The 17708-nt window shown below is 38.6% G+C and overlaps 1 protein-coding gene across 2 annotated transcripts in view; it reads right to left on the bottom strand.

The window, feature by feature from the left end:
* Positions 1-17708, bottom strand: part of COG2 (component of oligomeric golgi complex 2) — a 51142-nt gene that overhangs the window by 24054 nt on the left and 9380 nt on the right. For both annotated transcript variants that reach the window (XM_054437183.1, XM_063671256.1), the window contains exons 2-7: positions 9926-10087; positions 8724-8789; positions 6330-6410; positions 4990-5093; positions 926-1034; positions 176-355 (exon numbers count right to left, since the gene is read on the bottom strand). In XM_054437183.1, the coding sequence (XP_054293158.1) occupies positions 176-355; positions 926-1034; positions 4990-5093; positions 6330-6410; positions 8724-8789; positions 9926-10087 (702 nt within the window). The remainder of the gene's footprint in view (positions 1-175; positions 356-925; positions 1035-4989; positions 5094-6329; positions 6411-8723; positions 8790-9925; positions 10088-17708) is intronic.

Raw genomic sequence — 17708 nt, forward strand, 5'->3', positions numbered from 1 at the left:
GGCACCGTAACATTACTTCCCAACTGTAACCAAGCCTTCCTTACAGCTGGTACTGTAGGAACTGAGAATCTTTCCAGAAAGATCTCTGTTCTCTCTTCTTATCTTCCTCACACCCAGTAAAGAGTCAAAGACAGAACAGAAGCTTATGAATGTTTGCTGAAGGAGGTACACAGACCTCGTCTATGTATGGTTTCACTAGTACTTGGCCAACTAAGGCCTCCGCATCCCGTGTCTTGTCAATCGTGGCATAAGTCCGCAAGCAGTGCCGTATTATATCGACATCAGACGTCTGAAGGCCTTCTAATAGGAGACCTTCCAGTGACTGCTGTAACATGGCTGTAATGCCAGCTATACGCTGCAAGAAAAGGGGGGTAAGTAAAAAAAAGCCCTAGTTATAACAATTTCTGAAACTGTAAATAGATATATAACAAGCCTCTTACACCAAAAGATGATGACATAGATAAAATCAAAATAATAACTTTTCCTGGAGAATAACAATGAACGCCTCAACCCAATCACTTTATAAGTAAATCTCTGCTTCATCAAAGAAGAATTTAGACAGAATTGCAGAATGAGAAAAAAGTTACCTTCCTCTTAAGCTACAAAGTCAATCTTTAGGAAACATCATGGATTTAAAATCCAATTAAGGGCTTTGGATAAATTAATTGTCTACATCATATAATATGTCCAATTCCATGAAATTCAGAATTAATTTTACTCTTATCATCTGGAGAATGTGACTGAGTCTTTAAACAAAATCTATAACGTGTGACACTTAGGAAGCTGGGGCCCAAAAAATGAAAAATTGAAAAAAAATGCAAAGTTAGCTTCAAAACCCTGTAGATCAACAATATTACTAGTTTAAACCAGAATTATTTAGCAAGTCCCTAAACACCAAACTGTGGAAATCCAAAACAACACTTACCGGCCTTACTTTGTCCAAAAGAGGCATGCCTTTGCTTTGAACAGCATGAAACTGTAACTGATTAAATTCTGTGGCAATTCTCTCCAAAATTTGTCCAGTCAAAAGGGGGCTAGTAGAGAAAACAATTATAGAAGTGTAATCCCTAAGGTCTCTATTTCCACGAGAATACATCACACGCATGGCAGTGAGAGACTTTCATACCCACTATATTTTGATTTTTGTCAGAGTGTTTTACGTGGCCACCTGTTACAAGGTGAAAGCTAAAGCATCTTTTGTGCCATCAGTCAATGTTCCCCAAGAGCCACATGCACAGCATGTTCTAAGTGCACTGGGGAATCTGTTGAGTACAAGCTGCCGATGCTGCCTGGCCTTGACCCACAGGGACCAGAGAGCAGCAGGGCTGGCCAGGCCTGTGTACATGCAATTATGTGTTTCTGCCACCGACTCCAAGCTCTCTCATTCATGACCTTCTTCTTCAGCTTTAACCTCCCTTCTTTTTCCCTCTTCCCCCTCTCCCCCTTCCCCCTCTCCCTCCTTATCTTTTCTTTCTCTTTCCGTCTCATTTCTTATAGCTGGATCCTTTCCACTTCTCTGCCTGCCTCATTTTCCTTGCTAAAATACCTCTAAATATTTCTAAAATACCAAATACACTTGTCTCCTCAATAAATGAAACTGACCCTCCAGCAGCAATAAATATCTCAAAGTATCTTATTTTAAATTTAAATAGTAATAACTTACTTTAAAATTACATTTACCAAACAGCAAGAGCAGTCAGCCTATATGCTCTGGGTCCTAGTGAGAGGGCATTCTTTATGTACCTGGCACAAAATATAATAAATGCACTTTTTCCCCCCAAACATATTAAAAAGTGTCAATATCACTCAAAAGGAAGTAAAATAGCAGAGGAGAAGTATAAAGGCATAATCACCTGCTGTGTATACTGAGGCATCCTGTGTACACTGATGGCTCATCAGTTAGTGAGGAAAAATGTCCATATCATGAGGACATATAAAATGCTGCACTGAGACCATCAGTGGTCTACCCAGTTCTGTATTTGTAGCATCCAAACTAGTTTAGAGGAACAGGAACTGCCCAGTGTGACTAACCAAAAGGTTAACCAGTCTGTCTTGAATATCCCTAACTCTTTCCTGAATAATCTCGTGTGAATTAATTATTTATAAATTATCTAAATGTTTCTTGGCTTAACAAGCATGGTATATCTACTATTCAGTAATATTGCCCTGGTTTTACCTTCTCTGCAGCTCAAATTTGCAGATCTGAATTTAAGAAAAGCTCCTCAAAGATGATTCGGAGCAAGGAAGAGTGCAGTGTCTATTATACTGAATATAACATACTGAATATAATACAATACAATAATATAAGAGTATGTCTAGAAACAGACATCACTGAGGTCATCAGAAGCCCGTTCCCCACTAGTGGGAGACGTTTGGTATCTTTTCTTAGGTACCTACTAGTTCCAGACACTGTGGGTGTAAAGATGTCAGGGGCCTTACAGACTGATGGAGAAGGCATGCAAGTCAATCAACAGTTCCAGTCTCAACCGTAAGTTGTCTGGTGGATGACCCGGAGGCCTGATGAATGCATGGAGATGGAGCATCTAAATCTGAAAGGTCAGGGAAGACTTCCTAAAAGAGGTGGTCTTGTAATCGAGCTTTATGGAAGGGAACTCTTGTAGTGTCTTGTTTGTACTTTCTCTCACAGAACTGAGTGAGACAGTTTTAAAGAAAGTGGAAGGAATCAACAGTATCCCACATAAAAGAGAAGAATAAATTTTACAAAACAAATCCATATCGTTTTATAACCTGCTTTTTTTCCACTTAGCACGGTATTTTGAAACTTTCCATACTTTAAGCATGTTTTGAGCTAGATTTGGATGGAATAAAAAGAAATCAGGCAGGTGAAAGGGAGGTGGAAGTAGGAAGGGCTTTTAGTACAACAAATGGCCACACATAGTAAAATTAAGGAAGCATAAATCAGCAATGTTCAGGGCAGTCAGGGAACCACAAGTAGTTCCGAATAGCTTTAGTGAAGAATATAGAAGTGGCAAGGAGCAGCTTGGGAGTTTAAGATTTACCCTAAAAACACTAGGAAACCATTGTTTCCCAATCACATAGTAAGATGTAATTAGACAAATCTAAAAGATCCATTTGGCAGCCAGAGTTAGTTGTCCTAGAGAAAATGAGAGGTCAGTCAGGAGGCCACTGCCTGAAACGAGGCAATGGGAGAACTGAGAGGGGAGGCAGACATCTCTCAATCTCAGAGGCGCTAGAGCAGCAGACTCTCCAGGGCTTGCCTAGTGAATGCAAGAAGGAGATGAAGTTTAAAAAAGGAGAAAATGACTCCCCCAAGATGTCTAGCCCCGTTAGTGCAGGAAATAAAGGCACCGTTTCCTAAGACAAGGAACGAAAGGGAGGAGTAAAATGTTTTTGCTGGTGGAGAGAGGCAGGGAAAGAAGATGAGAGCTCAGTTTTCAACATGATGAATGTGAAGTGCCTGGAGAACGTCCACTAGACTCCCCGCAGTCATCAGACTGATGAGTCTGAGGACTACAGAAGTTCATCTGCAGATAAAGAGATCAGCATTCAGGAGGCCATTAAAACCATGGGGTTGGATGAGGTTACCCAGAAAGTGCTGATCAAGAGCACAGTCCCAAGAACAGTGCCCTGGAGAAAGCTGGCATGAAAAAGGGCACTGGAGTCCATCAAAGGAACAGAGTAGGAATGGGGAAGGAGGAAAAGAAAATGAGGAGGCAGGTATCACAGACGCCAAGTGAGGACACAGTTGGGAGGGGCTGTCAACGCTGTTGAGTGGAAGACAGAAGCAGAGCAGTTAGTGGAACAGGGCTCCACTGGGCTCTCAGAACTGACACTGATGGGGACTCTGATGAGCGCAGATGAAGGGGAACAGAAGGGACAGAAGCAGAAGTACTACAGGCTGAAGAAAAAAGATGGCAGTGATTGACCACTTATTTATACGTCTCGATCAGGAAAGAAAGTAGAGACCTAGGACATGAGAATAATTTCCTTTTCGGATGCCTCATCTCCTCATCTATAAAATGAGAGATACACAGCATACTGTCTCTACAGTCTCTCCAAATCTAAAATTCTGATTCCTAAAATTAAGAAATCCAACTTGTCTTGATAGTACGATCAGGACTTTGAACTGCAGATATATTCCATTTGGTCCTAGTTGGTTTTCCTGTAGCTTATCCCATATTAGTCAAGGAAAAATATGATGGCTATCAATGTGACTTTCAGAGATGCTTGTGTTAGGCCCAAACTAGACATGTATGAGGGTCTACTCTATGGCTACTAGTCTTGCAAGTGGAGTTCCTATTAGCCTTATATGAGAGATGACAACACCAAGACACAGAGTGAAATAACCTGACTCAGGCTACCCAGCTGGTACATGCAACGTAAGCCCATGCTCTTTCCACTGCACCATGGAGTTTCCCATTAATGTTCGTAATGATCCATTCAATTCATTTTCTGAGTCACTCAACTACCTGACTGATTTTAAATTCAGCGTGGGAAGGTAATAAGACACTACAGTATAACAAAGGAAACAGTCATCTTTTGCTTATTTTGCAAGCTTTTTCTTTGCTGTTTATAAATTTCAGTGAAATATGTCCTGCACTATTTCTTAATAACACTCGTGCGTTTTGAACCTCAAGATACATCAACTGGAATACTCTGGGCCTGTCTAAATAAGATGACTGCTATTCCACACCTTGAAGGTCAGTAGGGATTTCACTAGTCCATGGGTAAGGCAATTTCAAAAATAAAAACCTTCCACAGAAAGTACACGTTCTCTGACTCCCTGAAAGGTGCTGTGTTGGAACAGTGGCCTACGACCATCAAGGCTATATAATAATATGTATAAGCTTTACCATTTCATGCACTCTGCTTTGCTTGAGCTACATTTAAAAACACTAAGCCATAGATTGGGATTTTCTTCTTTATCAGAAATGAGTTCTAACTAAAAAAATTTTTACCCTGGATGTGAAGTATTAATTTATGAGTTATTTAGTAAAAAATACTTACCTGCTTGCTTCTAGTGCAGAGGTTTCTTTAGAACTTTGAGAGTTTAAGATTTTTTCAATTTTCTCAACTGACCGAATAACTTGTATAAGCCTCAATACACACATCTATAAATAAAAATTAAGGAAAAAAGTTATTGTCATGTTTAATCTTAATTATCTTATTTCATCATCCTAAGTGCAGGAAAATACAAAGTCAAAAGTCAACGTAAAATTACCTATAGCTTTCTATATTTTTAGTATTTCTACATAACACTAAATTCCCAAGAATGCAAATCTTTTGGCTTTCTAGAACAAACATATTTCAATATTCTATCACAATTTTAGAATTTTTAAAAAAACTTATTTTTTTTTGTTTTTAATATTATCCTTATTCCTTCTTTCTTTTCTCCATCTTTTTTAGGACAGGGTCTCACTCTATCACCCAGGCTGGAGTGCAGTGCTGTGATCTCGGCTCACTGCAGCCTCAACTTCCCAGGCTCAAGTGATCCTCCCACCTCAGCCTCCCAAGTAGCTGGACTACAGGCACACACCACCACATCTGGCTAATTTTTTTGTATTATTTGTAAAGACAGGGTTTTGCTATGTTGCCCAGGCTGTTCTCAAAGTCCTAAGCTCAAGCGATCTGCCTGCCTCAGCCTCTTAAACTGCTGAGATTACAGGTGTGAGCCACCACACCTGGCCTCTTTTCCCCATCTTAAATAAACCTTTATTTTGGAACTACATTTATGTTCATAAGATCCTTTTTTCATGTTTTTAGTTTCCGATCATATTTGTCCTCTTCATTTACATGTGCATGATATACCGATAAACGTAAGTGCCAATTCATTAAAGACATTTATTACATAAGGCAGATATTATCAAGGAACATTATAAAAACTCATAAAATAACAAAAATAAAGTCATTCATTAAATAGTTACAAAGCATCTACCATGAACCAAGACATTCTTCTACACATTGGGGATATAAGTGGATAAAACAGGCAAAAATCCCCTTCTCAAGAAGTACACAATCTTTTCTAGCAATGCACTACATTCTTGAATCTTTGGACGAAAGCTGAGAAGGCATCTAAAGGAGAATTAAACAGAAGCTCTCTAAAACAGGCTTCTCTCCCTTGAGATTTTAAAAAGTGTGCTTGGGTACTAAAGTTATCAAAAGAAAAATAAATATATAAATACATCTAATAAATACATTTAGAAAACACTTTACTATAAAAGAGAGACATCACACTCCTCTCTGCAAAGGTATCAAGAAGAGTAAATCAGACCGTATGCCTGAAAGTGCTTGTTACTACAAGGTGCTATAGTGAATCAATGCTTTAATATTATAATATTTGAGTATACCTTTTTTTTCCTAATGTCTTCTTGTTTAGACATTCGTTCATCAACTGCCCGAATTCCTTCACTGACAGACGACCTAAGGCTCTTTAAAAGACAAAAAAAAAGTACTGCAGAGATTGTTTTGTAACATTATGAAATTTACACATTTAATTCAATTCCACAGGACTTAACACCTACAGGCCAGTATTACACAGATATTGACAAATTACAAAATATTAGACACAATTGCTGTTTGTGTCTCAAGATTTAAGGGGAAAATGACATATAAAGCCAAGGTCATGCAGGATTGGCTGCCAAAAGAAAATTAATATATATATACAGCGAGCATCACAAGCGGTCAGGGTAAAGAAAGGATAACCGGAGTCAAGGTATAAGGGTGTCTGGTGGAGGAGATGAGACTTGAGGTAGATTCTAAAAATTTATGGATGCTGACAAGCATAGAGAAAAGATTATCAGAAGACAAGGCAGGAAGATAGAACAGTTATGACATATTTCAGGACCAGTGAGGAATACATCCAGGGGTACTGCAGGCATCAATTTGGACAAAAGTAGAAATAAAACAGGAAGGGTTAATTCAAGAGGACTATGACCAGATAAGACTTTAGACCAGATTCTACACATTTTTGGTACTAACATGTCATGAAAAAGTTGTTTTGGGAAAATTCAGAATCAAGAAGTCAAGAACGGGAGGCAAGGAAAAGGGAGAGGTTATAGGTGCAGAAACATGTCCAGAAGCTAATGAATTAATCAGAAATTAGGGCCAAAATGAAAGTAATGGAAAAACTAGAATAAACCGGAGAAATCACAAAAATTCCATAGAAAAATGAATTCATTCATCCCACAAATGTTATAAAATACCTATTAAATGTCAGCTATTGTGCAAGCCAATGAGGATGCAATGGTGAACAAGATAGAAATAGTCTCATTTCTCAACGGCTGCAGAATCTCACAGAGTAGCTTCATGAGTTGGAGGTCAAAAAGGAAGAACAGGTCTATTGCTAAACCAATCAGGAAAAAGGTGGCTATAGAGACAGCTGTGGAAGGAGGGAGAGCATATGGTGCTGGCAGGTGGCAAGGAAAAGACTAGAGCCTGCAGGTGAGACAGCAGTCAACAATGACAGAGCAGAATTCGGGAGAGTGAATCCACCTCCATGGGAGAGCACTTGGAGAGGAGAGAAGAGGAGAGGAGAGGAGGAAGAGGACAGGGCTGAGGACTGAGGACTGAGGCTCGGAAAACACCCCAAGGCTGGGGGGTAGGAAGAGGTACACTGAAAAGAAGGCAGGAGAGCCACCCAAGAGCCATGTAAAAGCCACCCAGAGTGTGGAATCCAACAGTGGATCACAAAAACAATTTTCCTTCCATGCCAAGAAGAAGTACTTTAAAAGCTTTTTTAAAAAATCAAACAAGACGTAAACATTTGAAAATATTTGTTAGTTCGAGGCACAACTCGAGACCTCTCTTTTAAGAATTATTTCTTGCCTGCTATTCCTATGGACTTCTAAACACTGACATTTCTATTATTCTGCATTTTTTTTTTCAGCACTACGCATGCACTGAATGTTTACTTATGTCACCTACTGTGAGCATACTATGTGCCAGGGACTGTCTTAGGGGCTAAGTGCATAAGGCTACACAAGCTGCGCATAATCTAATGGTGACATACACAGGTAATAATGGTGCAATGAACCAAGTTTATGACAGTTCATCAATGCTAAGACAGCATGGAAGTCAGGGTGCCTGACACAGACTGTGGGGTGGACCAGCAGGGACAGGACAGGGTAGCACACTTTTCTGTTGAAAATGATGCCAAAACTCCCTTCTCTACTGTTCATCCGGATGGAGTCCCTGTCTCCAATGGCTCAGACATGGGGAGTCCCAACTCACAGCAGACATTATCTCATAGAAACATTAAAATAAATACAATTAGTTATTACATTAATTGTATATTATCCTTTGGTTACATGAGGGTTTAAAGAGCTTCTGTGGACTAGTCTAGGAACCTAACAATATACAAAATATTATTTGGGAAAATATTTGTAAAACTACAAATTTTTAAAATAGAAGCTATTCTTAAATTAGTGACTACCTACATATGAGTGAGCTGACAGTAACAAGTTGAGTTTTCAAATAGCCTTCTTCTCCTCCCCCCACATTTTAAAGCTGTCTACTCTAAGAAACTGTCATATTCAAATCAAACATAAATTTTTTTAGTTATAGTATCACACAGAAAAAATAGAGAACGATTTATAACTTTTCTGAGGATGAGTATTATAATTACTAAACATTCAAAAAACAAAAATCAACAACCTAACAGATTAAAGGAATTCTTTTTTGGAGGGGCAAACAAGCATATCATGCTTTAGGGTAAACTGTTTAATGTTATTCGGGAAACTTACCAGAACCTCTTCTCGTAATTGTCCCAAAGGCACAGAAAGCTGGTTAAGGGCTTTGTCCATGCCAACCTAAAGGCAGAAATCATGTTGGCACACACACTTCACAATCAAGAGTAACAGCTAAGTATCTACTTAATGATCAATGTAGTGCTAGACTTAGGTTATTCTTTCTGTACAACAAAATGAACAACCATATATTGCTAAGTAACTAAATAACAAATGTTATTTTATAATAAACATTGTTGATAGAATGTGAAAAAACCTTTGATGTACATGAAAACTATAAAAATAAGAGAAGTCATAATAAATAAAAGCCTCCTTAGGCACAATTTGCCTCTGAATAAAATATTTTAATGAATTTGAGAAATTTTAACTGGAGATAAAGAGCTATCTGTCTGTACTTTACAATATTCAACCAGTTGATGTGAAAGTCTCAAGGAGTATATCTATCCTAACCATTATAACCCTTGAGAAAAATCCAAATGAAATAGAATGGAAATATAATTTTCTAGGTTTCTAATCCTACTACAACATTTATCTTAGACGTACATTTCCCAAATGCAAATATGGCTCATTAATTTTAATGCTTCTTAAAATTTCCATGGAGATGGCTACTTTCTGTACTTCTTTGGAGAGAGTTTTAAAAGTAAAATAAAATAGGAACAGGATGACCAAAAGGCAAACTTCGGGAGTATTAAAACATAAGCACTTCTAACCTACTTATATAAACAGCTGATATGCTCATGACAAACTATTCTTACATTTTATAAAACCAAGCCTCCTAAAGATCAATATTGGCCAATGTTCCCTCAATCTAGCTGTGGCTAGCGTATGCATCTGAAAGTAAATTAAACACTTCCTTAAGAACAGTTGATATTTGCTCTTGCAAATTGGTCTAAGCCAGAGAGATTTCATGGTAATCAGCAGCTAACAAAAACAACCAGTCTGCTATTGCTAGCCTTTGTTTTTCACTAATAATATCAAATTCAAAAAATATTTAATTTAGAATAGTCTTAAATAAGTAAAAAAGCAAAATTGTATATCAAGAAAGTTTGGTTATTTTATTGATGACATTAGTGATCTCTTCAAATTTCTGTGAGGACATCAACTAAAAGGTTTCTAAAAACACACAACACTTCTAAGAATAAGTATGAGTGAGAAAGAAATTGTATGTGTGTAAATGGGACCGTGGATTTAAAGTTTACCAAGTTTGTTGAAAGATTGACAAAATCTGCATAATCCTTGTTGATGAGTTCAACCATGGCTGTTTTCAGAAGTTTATAGTAGAGCTCCAGGTCATCTCTCAGTTCTTCCAGCTGGACCCGCTTCCTACAGTCAGACACAAAATGATCGACATCGAAATCTTCCTGAAAAATAAAACCAGAGAAGAAAAAATTATGGCAATGATATCACAGTGACGTATACAAATGAAATGGAAGAAAGAGTAAGAAAGCCCATTCCCGTCATTTACAAGGCCACGCTGCTGCAGGAAGAAAGTATCTTGGCTTATACATGACAGTATGAAGGTGTTTGTCCACTTTATCAAGGTGCCAAGGGTGGCCCCTGACTGAGAACATCCTCTCCTGTTGCCTAAAATTCTAAAAGTGAACTTCTTTTTCAAAACAACACAATTCAGTCAGGTTCTTCTCAAAATAGAAACGTTTCCTCTTAATTTTAAAGTAACAAATGTTCAATGTAAAACTTTCAAACAACAAAGAACTATATTAAAAATCTCCATCAGAGTAAAAAAAAAAAATCACCGAAATTCTCATGCTGTAGAGATAAGCACTATTAATTTTTTTCTCTACCTAACATTGTGATTCACATCCTTCCAGATGTTTTTCTATGTGTCACATGCACACACAGAATCTTAATATTCATCCTGTTATGTAAACTGCTTTTCCTCATATAACAATACAACTTGGATGTCTTTTCATAATTCATATAAATTTGCATTCATGTTTTATATGGATGCTGAGTATTCTATTGAACAAGATGTTCAGGAGCTCGCGGAGTGCACTGCAGCTCAGCAAGGCCGCTGTGGCCAGACTGCCAGATTTCTCCTCTCTGGGCAGGGCATCTCTGAAAAAAAAGGCAGCAGTCCCAGTCAGGGTCTTATAGATAAAACCCCCATCTCCCTGGGACAGAGCACCTGGGGGAAGGGATGGCTGTGGGTACAGCTTCAGCAGACTTAAACATCCCTGCCTGATGGCTCTAAAGAGAGCAGCGGACCTCCTAGCACAGCGTATGAGCTCTGGTAAGGGTCAGACTGCCTCCTCAGGTGGGTCCCTGACCCCCGTGTATCCTGACTGGGAGACACTTCCCAGTATGGGCCGAGAGACACTTCACACAGGAGAGCTCTGGCTGGCATCTGGCAGGCGCCCCTCTGGGACGAAGCTTCCAGAGGAAAGAACAGGCAGCAATCTTTGCTGTTCTGCAGCCTCCACTGATGAAATCCAGGCAAACAGGGTCTGGAGTGGACCTCCAACAAATTCCAGCAGACCTGCAGCCGAGGGTCCTGACTGTCAGAAAGAAAACTAACAAACAGAAAGGAATAGCACGTCCACTCAGACTCCATCCAAAGGTCACCAACATCAAAGACCAAAGGTAGATTAATCCACAAAGATGGGGAGAAACCAGCACAAAAATGCTGAAAATTCCAAAAACCAGAATGCCTCTTCACCTCCAAAGGATCACAACTCCTCACCAGCAAGGGAACAAAACTGGACGGAGAATGAGTTTGACGAATTGACAGAAGTAGGCTTTGGAAGGTGGGTAATAACAAACTCCTCCAAGCTAAACGAGCATGTTCTAATCCAATGTAAGGAAGCTAAGAACCTTGAAAAAAGGTTAGATGAATTGCTAACTAGAGTAACCAGTTTGCAGAAGAATATAAATGACCTGACGGAGCTGAAAAACACAGCATAAGAACTTCGTGAAGCACACACAAGTATCAACAGCCGAATCAATCAAGTGGAAGAAAGGATATCAGAGACTGAAGACCAACTTAATGACATGAAGTGAGAAGACAAGATTAGAGAAAAAAGAATAAAAAGGAAAGAACAAAGCTCCAAGAAATACAGGACTAGATGAAAAGACCAAATCTGCATTCGATTGGTGTACCTTAAAGTGACGGGGAAAATGGAACCAAGTGCAAAAACACTGTTCAGAATGTTATCCAGGAGAACTTCCCCAACCTAGCAAGACAGGTCAACATTCAAATTCAGGAAATATAGAAAACACCACAAAGATGCTCCTCGAGAAGAGCAACCCCAAGACACATAATCATCAGATTCACCAAGGCTAAAATGAAGGAAAAAATGTTAAAGGCAGACAGAGAGAAAGGTCGGGTTACCCACAAAGGGAAGCCCATCAGAATAACAGTGGATCTCTCAGCAGAAACCCTACAAGCCAGAAGAGACTGGGGGTCAATATTCAACATTCTTTAAGAAAACAATTTTCAACCCAGAATTTCATATCCAGCCAAACTAAGCTTCATAAGCAAAGGAGAAATAAAGTCCTTTACAGACAGGCAAATGCTGGGAGATTTTGTCACCACCAAGTCTGCCTTACAAGAGCTCCTGAAGGAAGCATTAAACGTAGAAAAGAAAAACTGGTACCAGCCACTGCAAAAACATTGCAAATTGTAAAGACCATCAACACTATGAAGAAACTGCATCAACTAATGGGCAAAATGACCACCTAGCATCATAATGATAGGGTCAAATTCCACATAACAATATTAACCTTAAGTGTAAACAGACTAAATGCCCCAATTAAAAGACACAGACTGGCAAACTGGATAGAGTCAAGACCCATCAGTGTGCTGTATTTAGGAGACCCATCTCATGTGCAAAGACACACATAGGCTCAAAATAAAGGGATGGAGGAATATTTACCAAGCAAATGGAAAGCAAAAAGAAGCAGGAGTTGCAATCCTAATCTCTGATAAAACAGACTTTAAACCAACAAAGATCAAAACAAAGAAGGGCATTACATAATGGTAAAAGGATCAATGCAACAAGAGCTAATTATCCTAAATATATATGCACCCAGTACAGGAGCACCCAGATCCATAAAGCAAGTTCTTAGAGACCTACAAAGAGACTTAGACTCCCACACAACAATAGTGGGAGATTTGAACACCCAACTGTCAATATTAGACAGATCAACAAGACAGAAAATTAACAAGGATATTCAGGACTTGAACTCAGTTCTGGACCAAGAGGACCTAATAGACATCTACAGAACTCTCCACCCCAAATCAACAGAATATACATTCTTCTCAGCACTGCAGTGCACTTATTCTAAAATTGGCCACATAATTGGAAGTAAAACATTCCTCAGCAGATGCAAAAGAATGAAAATCATAACAGACTCGCAAACCACAGTGCAATCAAATTAGAACTCAGGATTAAGAAACTCACTCAAAACCACACAACTACATGGAAACTGAACAACCTGCTCCTGAATGACTACTGGGTAAATAATGAAATGAAGGCAGAAATAAAGATGTTCTTTGAAACCAAGGAGAATGAAGACACAACGTACCAGAATCTCTGGGACACATGTAAAGCAGTGTGTAGAGGGAACTTTATAGCACTAAATGCCCACAAGTGAAAGCAGGAAAGATCTAAAATTGACATCCTAACATCAAAATTAAAAGAACTGGAGAAGCAACAGCAAACAAATTCGAAAGCTAGCAGAAGACAAGAAATAACTAAGATCAGAGCAGAACTGAAGGAGATAGAGACATGAGAAACCCTTCAAAAAATCAATGAACCAATGAAACCAGGAGCTGGTTTTTTGAAAACATCAACAAAACTGATAGACCTCTAGCCAGACTAATAAAGAAGAAAAGCGAGAATAATTAAATAGGTGCAATAAAAAATGATAAAGGGATATCACCCCCGATCCCACAAAAATACAGACTACCATCAGAGAATACTATAAACACCTCTAGGTGACTAAACTAGAAAATCTAGAAGAAATGGATAAATTCCTGGACACATACACCCTCCCAAGGCCAAACCAGGAAGAAGTTGAATCCCTGAATAGACCAGTAACAAGTTCTGAAATTGAGGCAGCAATTAATAGCCTACCAACCAAAAAAAGTCCAGGACCAGACGGATTCACAGCTGAATTCTACCAGAGGTACAAAGAGGAGCTGGTACCATTCCTTCTGAAACTATTCCAAACAATAGAAAAAGAAGAAATCTTCTCTAACTCATTTTATGAGGCCAGCATCATCCTGATATCAAAACCTGGCAAAGACACAACAAAAAAAGAAAATTTCAGGCCAATATTTCTGATGAACATCAATGCAAAAATCCTCAATAAAATACCGGCAAGCCAAATCCAGCAGCACATCAAAAAGCTTATCCACCACAATCAAGTTGGCTTCATTCCTGGAACGCAAGGCTGGTTCAACACACGCAAATCAATAAACGTAATCCATCACATAAACAGAACTAATGACAAAAACCACAAGATTAGCTCAATAGATGCAGAAAAGGCCTTTGTCAAAATTCAACACCTCTTCATGCTAAAAACTCTCATAAACTAGGTATTGATGGAACGTATCTCAAAATAATGAGAGCTATTTATGACAAACCCACAGCCAATATCATACTGAATGGGCAAAAACTGGAAGCATTCCCTTTGAAAACTGGCACAAGACAGGGATGCCCTCTTCTCACCACTTCTATTCAACATAATATTGGATGTTCTGGCCAGGGCAATCAGGCAAGAGAAAGAAATAAAGAGTATTCAAATAGGAAGACAGGAAGTCAAATTGTCTCTGTTTGCAGATGACATGATTGTATATTTAGAAAACCCCATCGTCTCAGCCCAAAATCTCCTTAAGCTGATAAACAACTTCAGCAAAGTCTCAGGATACAAAATCAATGTGCAAAAATCACAAGCATTCATATACACCAATAACAGACAAACAGCCAAATCATGAGTGAACTCCCATTCACAATTGCTACTAAGATAACAAAATACCTAGGAATACAACTTACAAGGGATGTGATGGACCTCTTCAAGGAGAACTACAAACCGCTGCTCAGGGAAATAAGAGAGGACACAAACAAATGGAAAAACATTCCATGCTCATGGATACGAAGAATCAATATCATGAAAATTGCCATACTGCCCAAAGTAATTTACAGATTCAATGCTATCCCCATCAAGCTACCATTGACTTTTTTCACAGAATTGGAAAAAACTCTTCTCAAAGAAGAGCCTGCATAGCCAAGACAATCCTAAGCAAAAGGAACAAAGCTGGAGGCATCACACTACCTGACTTCAAACTATACTACAAGGCTACAGTAACCAAAACAGTATGGTACTGGTACGAAAACAGATATATAGACCATTGGAACAGAACAGAGGCCTCAGAAATAACACCACACATCTACAACCATCTAATCTTTGACAAACCTGACACAAACAACGGGGAAAAGATTCCCTATTTAATAAATGGTGTTGGAAAAACTGGCTAGCCATATGCAGAAAACTGAAACTGGACCCTTTCCTTATACCTTGTACAAAAATCAACTCAAGATGGATTAAAGACTTAAATGTAAGGCCTAAAACCATAAAAATCCTATAAGAAAACCTAGACAATACCATTCAGGACACAGGCAGGGACAGACTTCATGTCTAAAACACCAAAAGCAATGGCAACAAAAGCCAAAATTGACAAACAGAATCTAATTAAACTAAAGAGCTTCTGCACAGCAAAAGAAACTATCATCAGAGTGAACAGGCAACCTACAGAACAGGAGAAAATTTTTGCAATCTATCCATCTGACAAAGGGCTAATATCCAGAATCTACAAAGAACTTAAACATAGAAGAAAATTTAATCTCCAATACAAGAGTTGAGAGGAGACCTTTAAGAAGTGGTCATGAGGGCGTTGTCCTCATGAATGTATTCATGCTGTCACCATGCTAGTGGATTCATTTTTGAGAGAGGGTTATCAAAGTGAGTTCATCCCTCTCTTGCTCTTGTATGCTCCTCCCATCCAACTTCTGCCACATGATGCCCTACACCCCATTTTGACACAGCAAGAAAGCCTCCACCAGATGTGGCCTCTTGATCTTGAACTTCCCAACCTCCAAAACTGTGAGCCACATAAACTTCTATAGTTTATAAATTATCCATTCCCAAGTATTCTGTTTTAGCAGCACAACATTAGACACTCACTAATATGGACTGTCTTAGTAGAATCTAAAGTCAAACTCTGGCTGGGCGCAGTGGCTCACGCCTGTAATGCCAGTGCTTTGAGAGGCTAAGGTGGGTGGTTCACTTGAGGTCGGGAGTTCAAGACCAGCCTGGCCAACATGCGAAACCCCGTCTCTACTAAAAATACAAAAATTAGCCCGGTGTGGTGGCATGCGCCTGTAATCCCAGCTACTTGGGAGGCTGAGCCATGAGAATCGCTTGAAGCCTGGAGGCGGAGGTTGCTGTGAGCCAAGATGGTGCCACTGCACTCCTCCCTGGGCAACAGAGCAAGACTCTGTCTCAAAAAAAAAAAAACCAAAAAACGAAAAATAAAGAAGTCAAATTCATTGAAACAAAAAGTAGAATAGTGGTTACTAGGTGCTGGAGAATGGGGATTGGCGTTGGGAGTAATGTCAAATGATATAACCTTTCAGTTTATAAGACAAATAAATTCTGGAGTTCTAATGTATAGCACGATGACTACAGTTAATAATATACTGTATTCTTGAAATAATATACTGTATAGTTAATACACTATTCTTGAAGAGAGTAGATCTTAAGTGTTCTCACTATAAAAAGAGGGGGTTAACTATGTGAGGTGATGAATACATTACCTTGATTATGGTAATTATTTCACAAGGTATACACATTATCAAATCATCACCCTGTATATAATTTTTATTTGTCATACAATTTTTATTTGACAATCATACCTAAATAAAGCTGGGGTGGACAAGCAGTATGAAATCAAACCTAATTTTAAAATGAGCAAAAGATCTGAAAAAATGCTCAACATGAGTTATTATTAGGGAACTGCAAATTAAAACAAGACACCAATGAAGAGAATGACTAAAATCCAAAACACTGACAATACCAAATGCTTCTGAAGTTATGGAGCAGTAGGAATTCTCCTTCATTCCTGGTAAGAATGCAAAATGGAAGTCACTTTGGAAGACAGCTTGGCAGTTTCTTACAAAACTAAACAGAGTCTTGTCAATTGTGCTCCGTATTTAGCCAAATGGGTTAAAAATGTATGTCCATACAAAAACCTGCATGTGAATGTTTATAGCAGCCTTATTCTAACTGCCAAAACTTGGAAGCAAATATGATTTCTTTCAATACGTAAACAGATGAACAAACTGTGGTATATCCATACATAGAACATTACTCAGTGATAAAAAGAGATGAGCTATACCAAGCTACAAAGACATGGAGGAATCTTAAATGTATATTTCTAAGTGAAAGAAGTCAATCTGAAAAGGCTATATATACTGTATGATTCCTACTGCATACATGATATTCAGGAAATGGCAAAACTATGGAGACTAAAGAGATCAGTAGTTGCCTGGGGTTAGGGATGGGAGGGTGCTGGGGGTACTGAAGGTGCCGGGAGAGGGGAAAGAATGGACAGGCAGAGCACAAGGGGTTTGTAAAGCAGTGAAACTGTTCTGTGTGATACTGTAATAGTGGATACATGACACTATGTACTTATTAAAACCCACTGAATGTAGAACACAAAGAATGAACTGTAATAAAAACTATGGCACTTCAGTTAAAAATAATGCCTCAATATTGGTTCATCAATTGTAACAAAGGTACCATACTAATGCAAGATGTTACTAGGAGAAACTGTGAAGGGGGAGGCAGGAGGGGATAGACGGGACCTCTGTGCTTTCTGCTCAATTCTTCTATAAAACTAAAACTGCTCCAAAAAATAGTCTATTAATTTAAAAATACTAAGGTAGATAAATTTTTTTT

This window comes from Pongo pygmaeus, chromosome 1, assembly GCF_028885625.2.
Source record: "Pongo pygmaeus isolate AG05252 chromosome 1, NHGRI_mPonPyg2-v2.0_pri, whole genome shotgun sequence".
NCBI classification, from domain to species: Eukaryota; Metazoa; Chordata; class Mammalia; order Primates; family Hominidae; genus Pongo; species Pongo pygmaeus.